At 43.2% G+C, this 23,918-nt stretch overlaps 1 protein-coding gene across 2 annotated transcripts in view; it reads left to right on the forward strand.

Annotated features, from left to right (window-relative positions):
* The first annotated feature begins 1,547 nt into the window (after positions 1 to 1,547).
* The window catches only part of NEURL4 (neuralized E3 ubiquitin protein ligase 4), a 165,120-nt gene continuing 142,749 nt past the window's right edge, over positions 1,548 to 23,918 (forward strand). For both annotated transcript variants that reach the window (XM_086946091.1, XM_086946092.1), the window contains exons 1-2: positions 1,548 to 1,751; positions 4,874 to 5,261. In XM_086946091.1, the coding sequence (XP_086802217.1) occupies positions 1,581 to 1,751; positions 4,874 to 5,261 (559 nt within the window). In that variant the 5' untranslated portion in view covers positions 1,548 to 1,580. The remainder of the gene's footprint in view (positions 1,752 to 4,873; positions 5,262 to 23,918) is intronic.

A 23,918-nucleotide genomic window follows, 5' to 3' on the forward strand; every position in this document is an offset into this window, starting at 1 on the left:
AAGCGGCAATGCCTGTAGAGCTCGCTCCTGTGTTGCGACCGGCATTAAATGGCCGGGTGCAGCTTTAGCGCCCCCCCTCCGTGATTGGATGCCCCTGCTGGGCTTACACAAGGAAGTGGGGTGAGAGGTGTTAGAGCTCTAGACATTTCACGTAGGATGTTTACACTAAAAGGAGTAACTTTCACTGACAGACTGATTCGGGTTTGTGCAAGGAAGGAGATGAAGGCGACGGGCATAGAATCTAGAGTTGTGATATTGGGATAAGATATTTGTCATCCAGAAGGATAGGAGAGTAATAAAGAGGAACACGTACAGAGAACCTGAAACCAGGAGTACTTGTTTCGTGTTGGCGAGAATTAGCGGATTGATATTGGCGCATTTGGAGAAACAAACAAATATGATAACAGGAGATTATCACTAAGTTGTGCATTCAGAAAATACAAGTGATCTTGAAGCTGGATCGAGCGTTATCTAGAAAAGGATTGTTAAGAGGAATAGATTTGGGGAAACACAGATTTGCTTCACTAAACATTTCGAGTCGCCTTCAGAATACCGGTGAAGAGATAGAATTCTTGATTAAGTGACATGTTGGCTGTAATCACACTTATTGAAGCCCTGAGGACGTCCCATTAAGGGACGAAACACGTTGGCTGTTGAACTTGTATTGTAATTATATGAAAACTACAGAGTTGAAAGAATAAAGACATCATTGAACAAGTTCAGAAGACGCTTTTTGTGAACAAATGTCATTGTGAATTGAAGTTATTATAGTTGCATCAGATTACTATTACGCTCCTTTCTAAATTGGTTTGATTATTGAGTGTCAGAGAGGTTGAGCGTAACAACACTAGAATTGCTTAACATTGCCTAGAAAGTGCGGCCATTTGGTGTCCCCTTTATCGAAAATTTCGTTTTTGTAAAAAATAAAAAAAAATGGTTTGCACCCATGTTTCAAATCATATTTTTACTTGCAGCTAGTCTGTGCTGCTTTCAACTTTTCCTTAACTTGCTCTGTTGACCAATTGACCCTTTTGGCTGCCTTAGACCAACCTACATTATCCTTGCAAAAAGGAGTCCTGCCGCGCATCAGTTCTGTAAAAGACAAGCTGTCTTATTAAATCCAGGACAAAGATGATCTTTAGAAGAAAGCTTTAATCCATAGGTTTCCCACAAGATAATGACATTACATCAAGTACATTTCACTACAAGTTCAAAAGGGATGTGGCCAGTAGTAACGCATTGTGTGATGCAATACGCCCACACAGTTTTGCGTATTTCATGTCTCCATTTCTTATTATTACTTTTAAACAGTTGCACAATGCCCTTTAATCACAACATTTGTTACAGCCATGGTGACTGAAGCGACCCTCTGGGCTCTGGCATAAAGCATTGCGACACCAAACTGTCGTAAAACAGTTGGGTAGGTGCTCAACCTTGTCGTAAACGGTTGCCCGGATGCCACACTGCCGTAAAGCGAGCAAAAGAGTGGCCACTCTGCCGTGAAGCGTCTGATGACGTCACACTGCCGTAAGGTGCCGAGCGATGTCGCGCGTCGCTGCCGCTGGGCGGACGGAAGGAAGATGGCGGGTGCAGCCGAGCTGCACCCCCGCACCGGGAAGCTGATCTCCCTGTCCAACTGGAACCGGACGGCCCAGCGCAGCCAGCCGGTGCAGGAGTTCAACCACGGCCTGGTGCTGAGCCGGGAGCCGCTGCGGGAGGGGCAGGTGTTCAGCGTGCGGATAGACCGCAAGGTGAGCTGTCAGATGGAAGGAAGGGCCTCTGCCCCGGGGGTGTCAACTCCGCCACTGAGTGAGCCCAGGGGCGAGGATCAGCCCCCAACAGAGCCGAGGACACCCGACAGGGGCCAGCACACCCCTGCCAACCTGTGACCAGATTCCCCAAGGAATCTGCCCACCTGTCCATCCCACCCCAGGTACTGAGACATCTCCCACTCATCAGGTGTCAGGATGATGACTGAATTTGTGCGGGATGTCTCAGATTTCGCCCGATCGTCGACCCTCAAGGCATGGGCCCTTCCCTTGGGGTCTCAGCGTGAACTATCCGACTGCACGCCCCCAACGGTGATTGTAAATAAGTGTTTCTTCAATGACAGGTTAATTGCCATTCTCCACTGCCCAGAATGGTCCGACTCTGATTTTTGCATGTAGTTTCAAATACTTTTAGGTGCGCTTTGCACTTTTATTATGTTAAAGTGGTTTTATAATGCTACTTAAAGGTTTCAGTGAGTGGTCTCATAAACTGAGCTTTCAACTGAATACTTTTTCAATCCTAAACATGATGACCCTCTATTTTTAAGCTGTTATTTACCAACTGTTTCTTCAAATAGTGACAGCATGTCGCTAGTGCCAGATTTAATGAATCCCTAGACCCTCTGGGTGAGTAGTGCGCTATACAAATCACTGAACTTGACTGTGTTGATTGCTGGTGAGATGGGGTAGGATTTTCAGTTTCTTCATTGGCCTGCAGTCCGTGTCTCTCTGCATCTGGTAAAACTGGGTCATTTGTTTCTGGACCCGATAATTGCAGGTCTGGATGAGCGGACAAATATATAGTTTTCTAGAGCCCTATTCCCCCACCACGTCTGGATACTGCTCCGGACGTCTGGTAAGGAGAGCCATAGTATAATCAGGTCTGACATATACGTGCATGTGTCAGGCACGGTCTGAAAACATAACTTATTTCATTTTTGTGTATGAGATGCTACTGTTTGACATCTTCAGAACTGCATGAGACATACGTCTGTTTGTACAATATTTGGCATGATCTAAGGTTTGACAACAACAAACAGAACCGGGGGTCTTGAATCAGCAATGACAACTATTGCCTTAACCTACTCTCAACAATTAGTCCAAGAAGGTATCATACCGAAAAATAAATAAAGAAAGAAAGTGAACAAACCAGGAGTGAAAAAGCATGAGATCCTAGAGCAACTTCTTGGATTCCCATCAATATATCGTCGTGATCAATCTTATCATTTGGTCCTTCACCCATATGGTTGGTGTGTCTCTTGATCATAGAGACTTAGCATACCAGGGAAATTGGATCAAACCAAAATCCCAAAGAAGGAAAGAACCGAAAATCAGTTCCTAAATTCCAGACCACATGGGAATTGAGTGCAGTGCAGAACAAAAAGTGGTGATATTAAAATACAGTTGTGAGGAGAAAAGCAACAGGATTTTTTTATTCTAAATATCACCTCGCACCCTAATCTAAAAACAGAACAGTGCAAGAAGCAGTTTCAACAAATAACTGCAATGAATAAGGCCAACATGTTTCAGCCAATAGGGAATCGATGCCCTCAGCTTTCTTCAGGGTCTCTGTTCTCAACCTTTGCTATTGCAGAAACACTAATATGTGAAAATTTATACACCAAATAAATATAGTGAAAAAACTAACATCCTTTTCAGGGTGGAAGGAACAGAAGAGTCCGTCGGTAGACGCTGGATGGGTGTGGAGACGCGGAGGCTGTGACTTGCAATCGGTTAACAATACGTCAGCTAAAGGCTTCGTTGCATCCACCCCAATGAAGACGCATACGGTTGTGATAAGAGGAAGTATCTAACCCTCTGAGTACAGGGATCAACGTTTTCTAAGAAGTTGGCACCGTACAAGACTGCAAGGTCAAAAGAAACAAAATATCGAAAAAAGCATTATCGAAAGCAGATTTTGATCGTGCGCAATCCCTTAACAGTGGTATGAGTGGAAGTAATAAAAGAAGACACTCAGATTCACCAAAACCTTATGATGTGGAGTTCGAAAAATCAGAAGAACTTCAGAAGTAATATGAAATAAGGACGTTTTACTACAAGGCAACCACCCAGTGCCGTCTAATAGGAGAGATCTTATATTGAGTCTTGATAAAGATGGCATACTATTGAAAGATAAGCCATCGAAACGCGTCAACGCCAAACAAATTGCATAATCGAGTAATCAAGTTTATCCTGTGTATTGCAAGAATCAAATGTGTCCAGGATTGGGTTTTTGAATTTCCGACACTTGATGTGCAAGTCTTGATAACAAACTACACTGTCTTTTGTTCGTCTCTCCCCCTCCTTGTGTTTTTATATTTGAATAATTGTATGGTACTGTTTTATTTAGGTTGTTATCTTTTGTTCACAATTTTTAGATGAATTAGAACTGTGACAATTTTAGTATAATATGCCAATGGAATGTTAATTTGCGTTTACTGTGCATTGTTTGTTTTTAATATACAAATACATTTGGTATCATTTTTATACATACATACATGTTTTGTCATACTTGTCTAATAGTAATGTCCAATATTATTTGGGCCTGATTTGTTAGTAATCTTGCCAAGGGAATTTTTGATTTTACTGGTGTTGGGAGTGGACAGTGCATATTTTTAATAGTTACGTTTGGGTGTTAGATTCCAGATTTTGAAGTTACATGATATAATCCACATTGGACGTCTGATGCTTTTCCTCTGTGTCATGTGGCATATTTGACAAGGCAGCAGACAGCTGATTTAATGTTTCGTGCATATGCAAAGTTTTTTTTTATATCTTATTCAGCATGATGATTTTCTCTGTTGGATGAGTGCTGTATTCTGTATATATTGATCTGTTTTTCTTATTATGATCTTAAGCTGGAGGCAAATGATCACCCTGTTTAAGTTTCTTGGTCATTTCTATTGTCTGATATTTGGTTTTGCTAGATTTTGGTCTGATTGCATCCGATGAGGTTCAAGTTGGTAGTAATTATTGTTTGTGTTTGCTATGAGATGTTGCATGCTGATTGCATTTTCATTATAGTTGTTTTTAATTAAAGACTTAGATCTCCCCACGCACGTTTACTTTATTTTAATGTATTCCTTGTGCTTTTTATTTCTTAGGTCAATTCATGGAGCGGTTCAATTGAAATTGGTGTCACTGCGCTGGACCCCAACCTCCTTGATTTCCCCAGCAGCGCTACTGGTCTGAAGGGAGGTTCCTGGATTATCTCAGGGTGCTCAGTACTGAGAGATGGACGATCAATCTTGGAAGAATATGGGCAGGATTTGGATCAACTTGGAGAGGGAGATCGGGTGGGTATTCAACGAACTGCCAATGGGGACCTTCGCCTCTGGGTAAATGGACAAGACTGTGGTGTGGCTGCCTCTGGGATACCACAAAAGGTCTGGGCAGTGGTGGACCTTTATGGAAAGTGCACGCAAGTCACCTTGGTTTCCTGTGACACACCCACGCAAGAGGAGGCAGACGAAGCATCAGTTGGAGAGGAAGGTACATGATGTGCTTGCAGTTGTTCAATTTCTCTTATCTGCTTTGTAATGGAGGTATAAGACATTGCAGGATCTTGTTGTGGTTTTGCTCTCTCATAGAGCTGACCTTGTGCCAACCAGACCTACTGTGCGTGTGAATAATTCTGAATCCAAAGTTGTAGTTTTATTTTGTGTGGATGGATCTATGAGGGCAATCTTACAGACATGATAAGTTTAATTCTAAAGTGCAAGTCAGAGTATTTATCCAGTTATTCTTCCCCTTTTTCATTGGACTCCCTAAAATAACTCTGGGCTTAATTCACACAATTAGCGAGCCTGCTCTTGTGAGTGAAACATATGGCCTTCCATGTGAGATTCCTGACCTGACGCAGATACTCTACTTAATAGGTATCAATCTGCATTCATTTCTTTGTTTTTAACCGCATCGCTGCTGCGGCGATTTTTGCGCTGTGCGGCTTTTTTTGATTTACCGCGTTACATGACGAGCTCAGCTCGTCATCAGCACACGCCACCCGTGGCTGATGACGAGCTGAGCTCATCATCAGCAGCGAAGGGGTTAAAACATGCTCCAGCATAAGTTACGCTTCCTCACTGAATATGAATTTGTGTAATTCTTCTATGTAGCTAAGACACTCTCTGCTTGCACTCCATCCTTGTCACTGGTTTCTGAATCAGTCTACCCTTTCTTTGATAAGAATTAACATACAGCATTATGGGTTTTATGATAATCATTTGAGTGGTCTCTCAGTGTGCAGTATTGGCAGTATACAAATATAGTGCTAATGAATTAGCTTGTAAATCATTTAAAGTGTCAACTGATCTGTCTTCTAGGCAGTACTTTTGGATGTACTTGGTCGACTGCAGACGGGAATCCAATAGAATATTCAGTTTTCCAAAACCATCCTATTCTGATTTTCATGCTGATTGCGGTGATAATGAGAAATCTGTTGTAGTACTTTGGGCTTGGGTGATAGTGTTTATTTCATTATTTAGAGAGATTTAATTTCAGTTAGTTGATGTGTTCCTTTAGTGGGTAGAACGAGTTTTCCTCAGCGAGTCTGTATCTGTTTTGCTAAGTTTTTATTTTTTTGTTTGTTGATGTGGCTTTGTCAGGTGGTGTAGGGATTTATTTGAGTTGTTAGATTTTTAGCTCATGGGGATATTTTGTTGACAGCAATTATTATACTCTGTGGATGTTGAGCGGGGGGCGTTCTTTGGTGTTTTTTTTAGCTCATTGATTTATGCTACATATGAGTAGATATATGTAGTGGCTGCCTTAGTGATAGTACCGCCAAAAACATTTCTCATTACTAATGAATGATATTTAAAAATAAAGCGCCGTACTACTGATACAGGTGTACACAGGGAAAATATGGCCATGCTAGATTTACATATTGTCTATTACTAAACTTATTGACATAAGGCATTCGTTTTAACTGGAGATTAGTTATCAGCTCTAGTATTCCATGAAGGACTCCTATAGTAGATTTGCAGAGAGAGTACAATGTGTCCTGCCAGTTGTATCAATGAAACACATTATTTACATTCCTATTGAACGAAATCAGAATACTTTTAGCTTGACCTCTTTAAGCAATTTGAGCTCCACATACCCTGAACGTGTGTTTGCTTCCCTGGGTATGTCTCTGTGAGACTTTTTCACAATAACGAGAAGAAGTCAGTCCCATGAGGATTTTGCAGCATGGATTAGTTCATTTTGCAGCACCCACAATCAAACGTTTGCACACAACTGCATTTATCAGCACATCATTTTGTAAAACGACTTATAATTTATATGGCTTGTAATTATATAATGGCGAGCTAATTATTGCTACTCCTAAACAAAGGAGAATTTCAAATCAATGCTTTTTGACAAAGTAAATTCAGCCTGTGAAAAAGCTTGCTTACTTTACCATAGAGAATGCTATACCCATCTAATAATGTTACAAAAACAATCCTTTTTTACAGTCTTGCTGCTTCACAAATGTGTTTTTGAAAGCAGTATCAGACAAAATATCTTTACTGTGTGATCTGTGGTATGCATATCACTTCGATCTTTGCAAACGGGGTGGTGAGAAAAACACCTGTCGTACACATTGTTCATTATCTGTGTAAAAAATATGGTGCACAGATAATGAACACAAACTAGATAGGGATTTTCAGCACAGCCCTGCAGGCAAGTTACAGAGATATATATCTCAGTTATTCACCATATGTCATACCGGATGGAACACAGTAGTAGACTGCTCCAGATACAGGAGCCAGAGCCGTAGAATTTCTTGGATAGAAACCCAATTCATCTGATACTCTTGGCCCGTGAGGAGCCTTTAAAGGGGGTAGGCGGTCTGAACTGGAGCTTGCCACATATTCAGACATAACCAGAATGAAAATGTATTTTATATAGATGATTTACCAATGTGGAGCTCTAGCAATGTGCAAGGAACTCGTAGTAATAATGAATACTGTGCCCATTATTTGTACAGATTGTGATTTGTCCCATTTGTAAGAACTGCTAAGTATTTCTGTGAGGTATTCGTTTTATGGACCTCTCAAGGTGTCACGTGGCCCATAGGGAAATTGCAGTTTTCTCTAAGTTAGTATGAGCTCTGCAGACAGTGCGCGGCTTTGCGCACGTTACTACATGGCTTTATTTGTGCAAATACTTTTCTCGTCTTTTTCACATGAGAACTGCCTGCTGTGTTCATTTTTTGCCAGTTCCTGAGATTTAGTCTGAACATGGTGTGCAAGGTTGAAAAACAATGCCCCTTGTTATTCTGTTCTGGTCAGGCCCTAGCACCTAGACAAAACATATCAACGTAGCTGTTTGGAACTCGTACTTTGGTTATAATGTGGTACATGCATAGAGAGCACACACCTGGAGAGGGGCCTTTCTAGAGAGAAGAGCAAGACAGAACCTATGATGTAGAACTGCCATCAATAGTCTGAGATATAGGGTCTGCACACAATAAAAACAACAGATAGTGAGGCACACTATTTTAAGTCTGATGTAAATCCTTCTGTTCAGTAAGCTTCTTGGGTCCTCAGGCCTAAGGGAGTTGGGTCAATACTCAAAATATAGCACTAAGTTGGACATTACTTAGTGTCCTCCTGTTGCACTCCGGCTCGGCTATAGTAAACTTTCTCCATTTCAAATAGAGTCCACAAATATTTGCAGTTTTTTTGTTCAAGTGAATTTCTTTTTATTGCGTATTTATAACATCACTATGATAAATCTTATGGATGCATGTACGTCTTGGTAATTACTTCTTGGTATCGCAGATATTCAACATGCCATATCAATCATCCCAATGCATTTCGGGTCAGAGACCCTTCAGCAGGGGACTGTATATCCTATGTAATGCCAAGCAGATCTAAACAATATAATTTCAATATCCAAGTATTGAGGTCTATTCAGTTGAAAGTGCGGCGGACAAAGTTTTAACGGTCATGTTCCGACCTGAGATCAAAAAGTGTCGGTGCTGGAGGTGTACACGGCTGGTTTTAAAGGAGTATCGGAAAAGCACATATTTTCTCTGTGTAACCAACAGACCCCACCTGGTTGCAGGTGTGGTCTGTTGGTTACACAGAGAAAATAATTTCCCATTGATAAAATAGGATAATTAAAACCATCTTATTTAAGCAGCTGCAAAAAGAGGCTCTCAATAGGGTGAGTTTTATTCGTTCTAAGACTGACAGACTAGGAAGGTAGCAGTAAGAATCTCTACAAAATGGAGGCTCTTTTGAGGAGGGTATAATAGAATTCAAAGGCATTGCATATTTGTGCTGATTTTGTGCAAACTTTGTGATTCTCAAAATTGATGAAAGCTTGGGGGGAGTAGGATCTGACAAGCTATTGGAATACAATAGGAGGAAAACATAATTGCAGTTTTTTTATAGCCCCACATTTGGATTGACAAAAGCTTGCATAGGGTAGAGGATAGGCAGGATACTGTCTGACCTAATACTCTCTAAATTATTGGCATGAGTAGAAAAGTAACCAGGTTTACTCTGACTCTAAGCTATCAAAGAGTTCTAATATTACTGTTTCTGCTCTGACCTGGTGGATGGGTTTATAGAGATCTGTACTTGTAATTCCCGCTCTGTGGGTGGCCATGCAGAAGTGATTGATTTAATTTTTTACCAGACTCAATTCCTGTATTGTGCTCTGGTCTTCCTTTTTGAGCCAGGTTATGGACACCATTTTGAGAGGAGGTCTAGTTGTTTCCCTATGCAGTAAGTGTGATATTTAAGTCGCCTAATGCGCATCGGCAAGCCCTTCTGTGTCTGGAATGCAGGCGCGGATACTGTAATTTTTAATCGGCCTAATGGGGTAAACTACTTCGAAGTACGCTTACTATTCACAGAAATTCTCTCTCCAGCTGACCTCTCTGAAGTAATTTTTGGAGTGATTTAATGAACTGAAAAAAATGCCAGAGCACTGGTTTGAACCCGGTTCAATTGATAAATATAATCAGTCAATCAATAAAATAATCTTTATTTCAGCACAACCACTATAAAGGAAGATACTTAAATAAAAACAATGTAGGAATAAGATCCCAGTTAAAATTTGCAGTACATATAAAATTCCAACACAATAAGTTATGTTAAAAAAGACCATAATTAAATGCACATCATAAAATTTGAATACACAACGAGGAGAAAGCACAGTTCATCAAGCGGACATCTTTTTCTGTCTTAACTCCACATGTACACCAGGTACCTTGAGACAGCAAAGATGATACACTGCCTGATGTCACTTCCAAGTATTCTAAACGCAGTCTTGCAGTTCCTAAAACCCAGGTTACGACCAACTGACAAAATCCACTTTTTCCTATACCCATGATCGGTTGCACAAAATAAAACGACCTGTTCAGTCGCTTCTACCACTCCTGACAGTAAGGGCAAGTTTTAATAGAATCCGAGTTTCCGCACTCCCATGCAGCTGTGAAGGCAAAAATGGGTTTAGTCCCTAAGTGGAATTTGATGTACAAAGTCCTAGCATGGGGGGACTCAACCTCATCCAAAAATGGTTCCAAGCAACAGTTCGCTTTAAACTCCAAAAAAGAAGCAGTGAGGAAACCAACACTGGAAGAACTTAGATGTTGGTGTGCGTGGTGCCAGAAGCACAGTTTAGTGCCTGTTTCGAGAATGATACATCTGCATGTGTAGGCCATAGATTCTCAAGCACGATCTGATTCAGATGAATTCTGACCACCTAAGCCAGGAGAACTTACTGGCCCCGGCTACCCCATTAACTATTCTAGAGTCTTTCGAAAGGCTATGAACTCAGGAGCTAACCACAGTCTCTGCCAATACAACAGTGGTTTCAAGCACACTGCCATCAACACACCTTAGCCTGTAATCTAATAGTAATAGACACAGGAGGGTGCTTGCTGGGAGGTTACTTAAGATTCTCTTAAACTGGCTTTCTACTAACTCGAGTACCAGCAACTAATGGCCCCACAGTTCTTTACCATATAAAGAGGCCACCAGAGCCTGATACCTATAGATCGCCAGGTCTGGGGTGATTGGATGATACATAGAAGTATGTTGGCCCTTAAAATCCCCACACAATATTACTCAATCTAAAGTCTACGCTTCTGGACATGAAACGTCCAGTCAAAATGTTCTGATAGGTAATCAAACACCTGAACACATTCAATATTTTCACCTTTGAGGGTTGAATTGAAACGGGATGTTGAGCAGGGGTTGAACACCATATATTTGGTTGTGCCGTGGTTGATCTCCCCCCTAATCAATCCAAGACCTTTTGTATACCAATGGGAGATTTGGATAGCAAAAGGATATCTGCTGCGATTCCTGCGAATAGTAGGGCTGGGATCTTAACCCCAGCAAGGGACGGAACGTCCCCCTCACAGTTCTCTAGATCGAATACTAGATCGTTAATATAGAGGAGAAAGAGGGATGGGGCCAACACAACCCCCTGCCTCACTCTCTGGTTTACAGGAATAGGGTTGGTTATCTCACCCTGAGGTCCCCATCTAACCTGTGCACAGTTCTTTGAGTGTAGCCTAATGATGACTTTTTAAGAGATAGGGAGAGGCCCCCATCTCTGCCAAGACCCTCCATAAGGATTCTCTGGGACAAGGTCAAAAGCAGATCGGAGAACCCCTTTTTGAAAATGTGGATTATCTCTGCTCTGGCCCACGTTGGGGCTTAGGTGCACTAGTCAGTTGGGCATTACAAAAAAATGAACAAAATAAGGACACAGTATACCTTTAAACAACTTGAACAGGTCACCAGGCACTTTGTCCAGCCCTGTTGCCTTGTTATGTGTAATCACCCTGGTGCCTTCTTACGTGTAATCATGTCCAGGGCTCTGAAGATCTCTATGTTGATATACAAAGTAGCTGTTGTTGCGCTATGTCAATGAAGGAATCAACAGGGGCCATGTCAAGGGGCAAATTACCATTCCACATAGCTTTCTAACCGGTAAGTGTAGTCTGGGATAATACCTCAACTGAGGTTGAATCCTGTGCAATATATATCAAGTGCAGACTAGTCAATTCCCAGGCATCTTCCCCAGCATACACATGGGGAAAGTGCTCATCCCAAGCCTCTGCCGTAATGTTACTTTCAGGTGCAGCATGCATTCCAGAATCGCCCCCTCCAACTAAGCGGCAAAAGGTGCTATGATCTTTACTTTTAATGGTATTCAGAATTAAAACCTATCTATTGCTGTCGTTGCACTTTTTAGGTTTAGAAATGATGGGTTTATAAAGCGACTGAGCTGCCGTAATAGAATTTCTGGACCCAGTTTTTGTGGATCTCAACAAGGCACGTCTTGGTTCCCTACATGATTTAGTTTACCAAATGGCCTCGTTTTTCCTTTTCTCTGCACCTGCAGATTCTTTCATGAATAGGTTTCTGAGGGAGGCAATTATAGAGTTATGTATTGCACATACATTTTCAGATGAGTCTTTGGTCATTGGACTCTTTATCAGCTGCGACGGCTTCCAAACCTTCAATCACAACTTCTGATACCTTCTTCAGGGTTTCCTTTTTCTCGACCTCCACTCTATGCTTAAGCCTACGTCAATTGTTAGTGGCAGGGCCGGTCCTAGAACTTCTGGGGCCCCGGGCGAAAGGGAAGATGTGAGGCCCCTCTAATTTTCATGTAAAATCCAGTCGCGGGTGGGAGTTCTTGCAGGGGGTCGCGCGGAGGGTAATTTAAAAATAAAATAAACGTACCTTCCCAGGTCTGGCGTCATCTCTGCTCCTGACCTGCTCTCTTTCTTTCCTGCCTCTGGCAGTAACAGGAAGCAGGCAGCCTCCCTCTCCTAAGCCAATGAGAACGCTGCAATGGCAGCATTGTGATTGGTTGGGCCGCTGACCAGCCAGGCACCTATGGGGAGGACATTTTCTCCATGTAGGGTGCATTGGTGCCTACATGGAGAAAGGCTAGAGTGTGCATGACTGTTTGGTCGATCCCGGAGGGCCGACCAACAGTCAGGGCCTTTATCAGGGGGCAAGGCAATCCTCGCCTGCCTTAAAGCAGACCCGCCCGCCCCCAACCAAACCCTTCTGCTTTCCCGCAGTGCGAGTAGCAGAAACATAAAATGGTAGTTTTAGCATTTTGTGTTTCAGCTTCTCACACTGCGAGAAAGCAGTGGGGCAACGCACCTCCGCCCTAGTGGAGGAGCCGCCATTGGTAACATCACAAGAAGTGACATCACAGAAAGTGACATCGAAGGACTATTGATCTTATTTGGCAACCCTGAAGAGACCTAACATCGATATCAGTAACATGGACAAAAAGATATATATACAAATGAAATAAGTCCATATATTTTAAAACTGTATTAAATGGATTACATTTGTCACATTGGATGGAAAAGCTAGGTGCAGGTCTCACAAAGATGTATATTATTTACTCCTCAACTGATTGTTTCCAGATGAGTGCATGATACAATTTCCAGTTCTGCTCCATAAAGGGGGGAGATCCTGTGATGTAATGATAGCGCTGGGATGCCTAAGGGTAGCCATGCGCTTAACAAGAATTAATAATAATAATAATAATGAGGAGCGGGATCATTCAAAATATAAAATGGCACAAGAGAAAACCTCTCACACCATGGATATAATTTCAAATTTCAAAAGGCTCCCTTATCTTTCTGTGCCATCATTGTGCTACCTTAGGATGACATTAATACTTTGTAATTTGTTTTAACATAAATCCTCTCGGTAACCAGTATCTCTATACACATGCTAAGAGACGTAGGACAATCTTTTTTTGTGTGTAGGCTCTTTACTCGCCAGAACTATGTTAAGTGTAAAACACAACACATATAATAAAAAACATAAGGCCCAAGGGAGAGAATGACATTTGGACATCACATAACAGGATCATGGCTGCAAGGTGTAGGAGAGCAGGCCTGCCGTCGTGCAAGCAAGGCAAATTGTGACTCCACACTACCCTCTAGTCACTGACTGAGCAGTAAAATACAGCCATAATTTGGGTGCATTGGACAATTAACCCCAAAAGACCATGGTCCCATTGCACTTTCTACGCTATTGATAGCTAGGCCCTTCAGATGTCGCCTCTTGCCCTAAGCATGGAATTCATGAATCTGTGCTGCCTCTCAGCATTGGACGATGACAGTGAGGCCTAGGGGAGGGTGGGCCTTGCGAGAGCTGCACAGCAGTTCTGGATCATGGCTGTGCGGTGCATGTAATGTAGTAATGTTGCCATGGACCGTGATGCAAGAAAGAGCCCTGGTGCCACTGCACCTGCTGCACTATTGTTAACTACACCCCCCGAGAGAGGACCTGTGGGCCTCATAGCCATGTTCCAGTGCTGATTATCTCATAGGAGGGTGCCTCCTCTTGTGAGTGTCCAACCATGGCTGTGATGCCCATGGGAGGTAAGCCTCTCGCAGGCCTCACGGCTCTGTAAAATGGCTGTGAGGCCCATGAAAGAGGGCTGTAGCACACCAGTGGTGCCATGGTGCAAAGTGAAAGCATCTCTCACCCTCGTCCACTGGCTGCACAGTAAAGTAAAGCATAATACGGGACCATTAAGCTCTTAATATGCCTGAGCCTGGTGCCACGCCACCTGCTGCACTACCGATTGCTATTCCTCTGTTAGAGACACATGCACAGGGCCAGGGTCCAGCACTGTAAGAACATTATTAATGGACCCAGGGGTGGGGGCCCACACAAGGAGCGCCCCTCTCGTGTGCCTCTCATACATGGTGTAGCATTGAAAGGATTAGGATAGACCCATAGGCCTATCAGCACTGAACCATGGCTATGAGGCCCAGGGAGAGGGGCCCTCTGCAAGGCCTTTCAGTGCTACACCATGGCTTCAAGGTGTGGACCCCCTCACCATGAGCCTGAGCTGTAAGGCCCAGAGGAGGGTGGTTCCATCCACTTGCATGCACAAAGTTACAGGCCTAAACGCAAACTACAACAAATTGCCAAAAAAAGGCTTCGCTCGGGGAAAGGCCTAGCAGTAAAGAGAGTTAAGGACCTTGTACCCCCCAAGAAATCACATTAGCCAGTGCTTGGACATGGGTGATGGAGTCCAAGCTCTAGCCTAAGATTTTGTACTGGGATAGCAGAGCTTAGGTTACAAACTTTCTGTAAAATCTTCCCTTTGTATACATTTCAAATAGGCCAATTAAAAATGGGCATATACTCAAGGGAATACCTTTGGGTAGGCAACATTTTTATTTTATGTATTTGCATTCGATGATTAAAGTGTTTTTCTCTCCAGATTTGTTTAAAAAAAAAGTTGTAAAACGTAGCCTATGGCATAGACTACTAGACACAGTACTGCCCAAATAGACATCATTTTTCGCAATCAAGTTTTTCGTGACTACTAATTAAAAGTTAACACTTTTTCCCCTCAAAGCTTTGGGGACGCGTAACATTCATGCACGACTGAAATGAGGAGTAGAACATATGAACTCTCCACCAGTGGAGCCTGTAAAACACTTAACATTCTTAACTGACCTGACTCACAGCCCCTGGACTGAGAGAGCTCTTTAGACCGCAGAGATTGAAAGCTATTTACATCTAAATTACGGAAGGTGCTCCTGACCCTGCATGGTGCGTGCCCCCCTCGTGTGCTATAACACCTTCCATTCAGCCACTGACCAGCCTCTCTTTCGCAGTTCAGCATCTGTGAGAGTTGCTTGTCTTCATAAATTGTTTTACCACTGTCAACCACCCCCCCCCCCCCCCCCCCCCCGAAATGCGTGCTAATTGGCACTGGAGTGGGAAGTGGACAGCATCCCCAATTACAAATGCAGACGGGCCTCGGGCTAACATGTGGGCTGCACGGCCCAGGGGAAAAGGGCCCCCCTCCCTGGGGGTTAACAGCCATTGCCCAGTGCTACGAGGCACAGGGGAGGGGGGCCTCTTCCCCATTTCCTGCACATGCCTGTGAAGCCCAGGGGAGAGGCAGCCCTTCCCTGGGCCTCACGGCGGCCGGTGGAGAAAAACTTTTGCGAGGCCCCCTGTTGATGAGCTGAGCTCGGGGCCCTGTGCAGCCGCCCATGCTGCCCATGCCTAGCGCCGGCCCTGGTTAGTGGGAACTAACCTCACTAATAGTGGCTTTGACTAATCTTCATTGGCTCGTAGTGGCGCTAAGAATAATGTTCAAGCCATTCTACCATGTACATAAATCTCTCCATGGCCCAAGTCCTAGCCACATGTATGTAGATACGCATTCTACAGAACCAGCACAGAGGCTAAAATCAGGTAACCTCTTCCTATTAAAAATCCTCAAGTTTAGAAAGGCCACTCGAAGAGGCAGAGCTTTTTCTACCATAGCAACAACACTTTGGAATAAGATGGCTCTGCAACTAAGAAAACAGTTACACCATCCCAACTTAAGAAAACAACTGTAGTTCTGGCTTTTTCCTGCTTTGTAGTTTGCCAATATGCATTTTTATATTTTTCAGTGATGCTTTATTGAGGATTGTTAAGTGCAATGATACATACATTAGTCTAGAGTAGAGGAAAATGGAAACCCATGGTATTGGTTATAAGATAATGGGTATGGGACAGTAAAGATGATGGCGGGGAAGGAACGGGTTCTGGTTTTAGTTAAAAAAGATATAAGCAGGCTAAAGGCAGAGTCAATTAGGATGGTTTGTTGTGTACCATATAATGTACAGATTTATTACCTTACAAATATTAAAGTATACTCAAGCTTATCAAGGAATTCTATCAAGTAATTATGGCTCAACTGTTATGGTATGTAACAAAGTCCTATTAAAAATGTAGGGAAAGGAGTACAGGTGGATGGGACGAGAGTGAAAATGGTGATCTAGAATCACAGTATCGTGTTGACTAGAAACAGGTACCAGAAACAGAGAACCGATCCGTGTAACAATAACTTCCAATCTTGACAGTGCCTCAAACGATTGAACATATTTTAATATTTAAAAATCTAGACCTTGGATATTAGCATGAATGACTGTTTTAAAGGAATAAAATCACATTTAACCTCACATTGGCTTTTCCATCAGTTTTCCTCCATTTACTAAAATGTAGCATATGTTCAGTCTCAAAATCACATCACTTCACATGCTAGGCTAGCGCTCTAAATTCAAGTAGATTTTGGGCTAACGAAAAGTAAAGACTGTACACCAGAGCAAAAGGTGACCGTACTCGCTGTCTGGAAACTGCAGAGGACTTGCAGTTTTGCTGCCACTGCTGCTGGGGCTTCTTACGGACGCTGACAAGGGCGGCACCCGCTCCACGGGAGTGACGCTGATTGACCCACTATCGCTGCGGGACTGCGAGGCATTGGATACACCTGCAGCCTCTTCCCGCAGCTGCCACGCCCCCTCGCCTTGAGGGCTACAAGAGTAGTCCAGGCTCTCCGCGAAGCGGTACGGAGCACGGGGCGAAGCCCGGGCCAAGGGCGGGCCCGTTTAAGACTGGACTGGGCCACCCTATTAACATTTGCATCGCGAAAACACTGTCTATCACTATTGGACTAATACCATATTACATCTGTTGTCATATTGTATCATACCTGATTGTCTCGCAATCTGACCATGACAACTACAGGTAGCAGAAGCAAAACAGCACAAGGTGCTGCTCAGATAACTGGCCCAATTGACCAATTTATCACCAGGGCTAACGAGGCAATTGACTAGGGCATAATCTTGCTAGAACGAAGGGTTTCGCAAGACTTGGCCATGGCCAAACGGTCCTCGGTGGGCTCTCTCGCTGTTGCGAAAACACCTTCACGCCCCTTAGAACCCGGCTCACTACTGGAAGTGCATGTCGAAACACACACTGTCCCATGTACTGTTGACCTGTCTGCATCTTTAGCGTTCTCAGACTCACAGTCATCCTTCCTATTGGAGAAAACCCCTGTTCTTTTTGCGAGCCCGAACAGGGAGGACTCCACTACAGCATTAAATAGGGGATTAAGGGAGGGAGCGATACCCAAACACAAGAAACCAAAAAAATCGCATAAACCGATCCATTCCAGGAAACAACCTAACCATAAAGTTTTACCTACTACTCAGTCTCCAAGTCAAGCTGCTTCGATACAGCGAGAGTTAAACCCCACACCTCCAGAAACAATTAACCTTTCCACAAACACTGCAAACCTTAGTGTAAACAGCAACGTGGGAAGAGGGTGTAAAATCTGCGGTTTAAACAACCAACTGCTGGCTAGATTAGGGGGAACTAATCAAATCTTACGTGCAACCCATTGAACAGACCCTCCTAAAGATTGAAAAGCAGATAGCAGCCTTGAGTACAGCTTTAAAAACCCAAAAGGGTACGGGTCCTGGTCAAACAGTGGTGCAAAAATCTAATCCCAAAACCAATAAGGAAGGGGCGGCAGCCACAAAACCGGCCACCGTAGTGTCAGCCGTACAACAAAAGCCCCCTGCCACTGTGGCGAAGAAGGGTCCTGCTACAACAAAAATTCTAGCTCCCCAAATAACTCAGGCGCCTGTTCAAGCTAAGCCACTAGGGGTACAAAATACTATCTCTAGGTCCAGGGGGAGGGGTGGACATCCTATTCACTTTCCACCAGAAGCAAGCCCATATGTGGTGATTATGACCGGGGTTCCTGAGCTGAGTACAAACATGGAAGAACCAGGCTGGTCTCTAAAAAACAAAGTATTGCACTGGTTATCTATTAACAGACCTCTTCCACCGTATTCAGCTAGTAGCGTTTCAATGGTCCGCAGGGTCCCTTGGATAGGCAAAGAGCCAAAAAGAATCCAGGGAGACTGCGTCATTGTCAATTTTGATGACCCACTCACAGTTGAGCATATTTGCTCCTGGGGTACTCAAGCATCAAACGACAGGATAGATACCAAAAGACTCTCTTACTTCTACCCGCCAATACCCCGATATAATGAAGGACCAAAATGGAACTGGACTCAAGTGGGAAATTGGGACAGGGGAAGAGATTGGGTTGACTGGCCTGGCTACGGAGGTAGAGAAGTTGCTCCACCTTTGGGATGGAGAGGCATTCCACTAGCAAATAGATTTGACTGCCTGGAAATGGTGGATTGACCATCAGCCTGTAATAGTAAGGATAGTATAGATCTCTCCCTCCTTGAGTCCAAATCCTTGCGACCAGCTTTCCGCTCCTTGAGATTACATCCTACAAACGGTATCTTAGTTACGATGACAGAATCCAGATTAACAACACCATCCTCTTCTGTAGAAACAACCTATGAATCATTAATGTCCTCAGACGCAACATCATTTACTGAGCTCCCTGGTAATACCAGGCAAGCAGTTCTCCCAAGACCAACAGACCCAGATCTACTGCAACTCTGTCACCTGTGATGACCATTCTGAATTACATTCCACAGTTTCAATATCACACTCACCCCCATTGCCAGGTACTCTAGCTTCTGATGCCCCCTCTAACATAACTGATCTGGTAAACCCTAATCGGATGCTTGCTGTCCTATTTTGGAACGTAGCAGGTCTCCGCTCCAAGATAAACCAAAAACCATGGTTAGACACAGTAAATGCACACCAAATAGTATGCTTACAGGAAACCTGGGCCACTGAGCCCATACACATCCAGGGTTACAAAACATACTATGTTCCAGCTAGTCCTACAACTCACGGTAGACCCAAGGGAGGCCTAGTAGTATACTTCTCAAATAATCTACCATCTACGAACGTAACTGTCCTTCCTACCAGCGCGAACTTTCAAATTATAATGGTCTCATTTAACAAGCGCACGTTGCACTTTTTTATTAATTTTTATAACAACCTTCAGCCAGTCGAATGTGTCAAAACTCTAATTGACATCACATCCTTCACAAAAGAACAACGAAACAAGTACCCCTCTCTTACCTGCTATGTGATTTGGGAGGGGGATTTTATTGTTCCTCTATGCATTAATTACAAAAATGGTATCTGTGGTCTCCAAGATGAAAATGGCTGCTCCCTGACCCATTTCACACATTCGTATTTAGGTAATACCCTGAATGAGTGTCTATTCTCTTTGGAGCTGGAATACGCGAATGACCTTGTGGATCCACCCGTTGAATTTAATCCAACATTTCACGGTAGGTGTCTGTCAAGTCTCATTGACTATATTTTATGCTCCCAAATACTAAAGGGTCTACTGCAATCATTTAAAAGAGGTTCTGATATTTGCAGCGACCACTTTCCTAATAGTGTCATTCTGTCAATTAATACTGCTCTACCTCACCTTACTAGGGTCAGCTTATTAAACCAACAATCCTTGTCCATGGACAAAGTAAACGGCTTTTCCGTAAAATGGTCCAAAGTCGACCCAGAAGTAATCACCGGCAAAGTTATATCTAAAGCCCTTCCATGGATGAATAACTGTCTGGCAGAAGATTCCTCACCTCAGTTGATTATATCCAGTTTCCTGGAGATTTTAAAAATTATACGCGCAGAACTATTTCGTCACCACAAACCCCGGAAACAGGAATCCAAAGGTTGGTTTAACTCAACCTGTCGTAAAGCTTTAACTGCTCTAAAAAGAGCTCTTCACAGCCAAGACAGAGACACTGCTGAGATAGCCAAACTTAGAAAGGTTTACAAATTGTCACAACAAAACCGTAAAAAGGAAATAAAGAAAAATCTTTGGGCCCAATTACATGAGAGCTGCCTATGTAAAGACAGCTCCCTGTTTTGGCACACAGTCAAATCACCCTTCTTGGTAGATGCCACAGCTTCCCAACACCTAGATGTGGCAGTGACGGCTGATGAGTGGGTGGCTCACTTCTCAAAGATATTTGGTGGCCCCTCCGTCGACACTATAACTGTGGTTCAGATGGAAAGCGAACGTACCGGGGACCAAATACTCCAGATTGACCTCTGTTTTGATTATAGCGAGGTCATTAACGCACTGTTATCTTCCAAAACTGGTAAGGCCCCTGGTCCTGATGGGGTTCCACTAGATATCTTTGTAAGCAATATAGAACTCTGGTCACCCCTCGTCACCCAGGTAATGGCAGCAGTCACAAAGATAGGTCTAATAGATTCTTGGTCTTCTTCTATTCTGCTCCCAATTTTTAAGAAGGGTGAACGCAATAACCCAGCCTGTTACAGGCCCATCTCCCTCTTGGACTCCCTGGGGAAAGTCGCTGGCCGGCTGATCTTGGAACGTCTCCAGGACTGGGCGTCTGGGAATAACATTCTGACAGATCTCCAGTATGGATTCCAGGAGGGACTTGGTACTGTTAAGCAGGCATCGAATCTAACCCTTCTAATAGGCAAATACGTAGGGGCAAAAGGAGGTAACCTGTATCTAGTTTATGTCGATCTTAGCGCAGCATTTGACTGCGTGATACACTCTAGGCTGTGGTCCATTCTCAGCGATTTGGGGGTAGACCCTCCTCTTATTCAATTTCTCCGCGAACTCTACTCCGATGCTACCGCTTGCGTCAGATATGGGATCGGCGGCGAACTATCTCCCTCCTTCCCAGTAAACAAAGGAGTTCGACAGGGCTGTGTCCTGGCCCCTTTCTTATTTAATCTTTACACCAACGGGCTGGAATCGGCCATGTTAGCAGGGAGCCAGGACCTTCCATCTAGTAATCACCGCCCTATTCCCGCGCTGCTCTACGGGGACAACTCTGTAATCTTAGCAAGAACACTAATTCAGTTACAAAGACAGTTGGACAAATACTGTCAGTTTATGCTTTCCTTGGGGTTGAAAGTAAATAAAAATAAAACCTTTGTTATGCACGTCGGCCCCAAGGCGAAGAACCCAAAAGCTGTCTTTAAAGAACAAGTTAGACTGGAACGTACCAGGGAATATCCCTATTTAGGAATTTTGATGGACGACCAATTAACCTGGAAACAAGCTATGACAAGTAAAAAGTTACTCTACCAGAGAGCAACTTCAGCTCTTGTTTCCTTCTCGAGAAAATTGGGCAAACCTGCCTCAGCCGAGTTGCTTAAAATCTATCACGCCAAATGCCATAGCGTAGTAACTTATGGCGCAGGGGTCTGGGGCTACGCTCCTGTAGATAACTTACAAAAGGTACAAAACGGGTTTCTAAAATACATTTTGGCTCTTCCTCAAAGTGCCCCAATATACGGTTCCCACATCGAGCTGGGCATCGACTACCTGACAGATAACATCAGATGCCAGCCGATCCTCTTATGGCAATGTATTTGGATTAAACCGCAATGCCATTCAACCCGTTCATTAATAACCGATTGCTTATCCCTGGCAAATTGGAGCAAAATTCCTTGGCTACTATATGTCTCCAATTTCCTCAAGGATTTGAACTGCACATCTTACTTCTCTGAGCCCATCACAATATCAGACATCACCAGGAAAGCCCTGAAAAATCTCTGTTTAAACCATCTCAGAGATTTACGTCTTTCCCAAGAAGTAATCAAACCATCTAATGTGCAGATCCTAATGGTTCAGTCCGCCCCTGGTATTCAGCCATACTTAACTTTTTTCTTACCCAATTATGAAAAATATGTTTTGACCAGGTTTCGATTTAATTCTTTTTTTCGCCTTGTTACTTTCCCCAATGAATTTGACCGGTCGCATGATTTAATGAAATGTCCTCGTGACGGAATATCATCCCAGTGCACAATGCATGTAACCTTGTTCTGCCGATATTACGAGCAACCCCGCAAGCGCTGGATTATTCCCCTCCTTCGTGAAATGGGCTTGAGAACCTGCCGGCCTGCTTATTTGGCCCTGCAGTTACTAGATTCCCAAAACGCTGCTAAATGTGTAGCCTGTTTTTTAAAATCATGTTTAAAAATTTGCTGCAAAGTTTGAGCTACTGTTTACACGGTTCCATGCTTCCATGTACACCATTTTAATGAATTATTTTAACTAAATGTTTTAAATGCCGAACAGTTTTTATCTGTATCATAACATTGTGATTTAAACATGTATTGCAATTTTTTAATGTACTTTTTATGGTTCTGCTATGTGATAACCGTATAAAAGTTTTGATACGATACGAGTATATAGATTCACCTTGCAGTATACCCCCAGTCAATTAATATCAGTTGTCCAAATTTCATTGGACTTTCCTCCAATAATTCTGTAAAGTAATTAATCATCATCTAATTGTTATAGGAATGGACCCCAGGTCTGGTCAAATTCAGATAGCTTTGAGGTTTGCTTTGTAAACAATCTGCTTGTTATAAGCAATCCTTGCCATTTGTCTGAGCCATTTTTCCTCCATGGGTAAAGTGGCGTGTTACTAATGTCTAAGTATGTAGATTTTGGCTGCTGCCAGTAGTGTCGCTAACAATCTATTTGAGTGTGAAATCCAATCTAGTATGTCAGTAGTGTCATATTTCAGAGCCAAACTGTTAGATGGAGTGTGTTTTCAAATTGTACACAAGCTAGTTCAGCCCATAGAGCCTGCCAGTGCAATTACTACCAAATGCAACACACCGAATATGTGGTGTGTCACACTTTGGAATATTGCACCACTAGCAGTTAGCACTGGGCAGCAGGCTGGTCTTATTCAATCAGTATAGTGACCAGTACCTGTAATGTAAAATTGTGGACAGTGAAAACTTAATTCAGACCTAGGAGACCCCCTTATCATGAGTTTCTAGTTTAACTGACCACTCTGGCTCAGAGTAGTCTTTATTTTGAATAACCTGCAAGCCTTGCCTTGTAGTTGTTTCCACAGGTTTAGAGTACAGGGAATGCGATAACAGGCTCTATATTCCCCATACCTAGTCACCCTGCCATCCATACATATTCAGATGCTGCATAAGAGAAGGACAGGGAAGCTGTATGGGGGATTTGTCATAAGCGTCTGCCTAGACCGCTGCAAATTTGCCTGTATCGCCATTGTTATCATACTCCCTGCACAGTTCTTTAAAAAAAAGTCTTGAACCTCCTAGCATTTAGTCAGGTGAGCATTTGGTCATGGGTTGGGGCATCTTTCCTTTAACATTCTTCCTCTACCAAGGCCATGTTGTTGACTAATACCTCAGCATTTGTCCATGGCATGGCTGCAGAATGTATGCCGGAGTAAATTTTTTGTTTTGTCAATAACTTTGGTACCGATTGACAAATCTTAACAACATTTTCCAAAATTTTCCTTTTTTGGGTAAAGCTGTTGTGTTGAAAGTTTCGAGGTGATCCGTCAAGCAGTGGCTGAGAAAAAGGGGGGGGTCCCAAAACACGTTTCCCCCATGTTATGTCTACGGCGATTTAACA

The sequence above is a fragment of the Lissotriton vulgaris genome, chromosome 12 (assembly GCF_964263255.1).
Source record: "Lissotriton vulgaris chromosome 12, aLisVul1.2, whole genome shotgun sequence".
In the NCBI taxonomy this organism is placed as follows: domain Eukaryota; kingdom Metazoa; phylum Chordata; class Amphibia; order Caudata; family Salamandridae; genus Lissotriton; species Lissotriton vulgaris.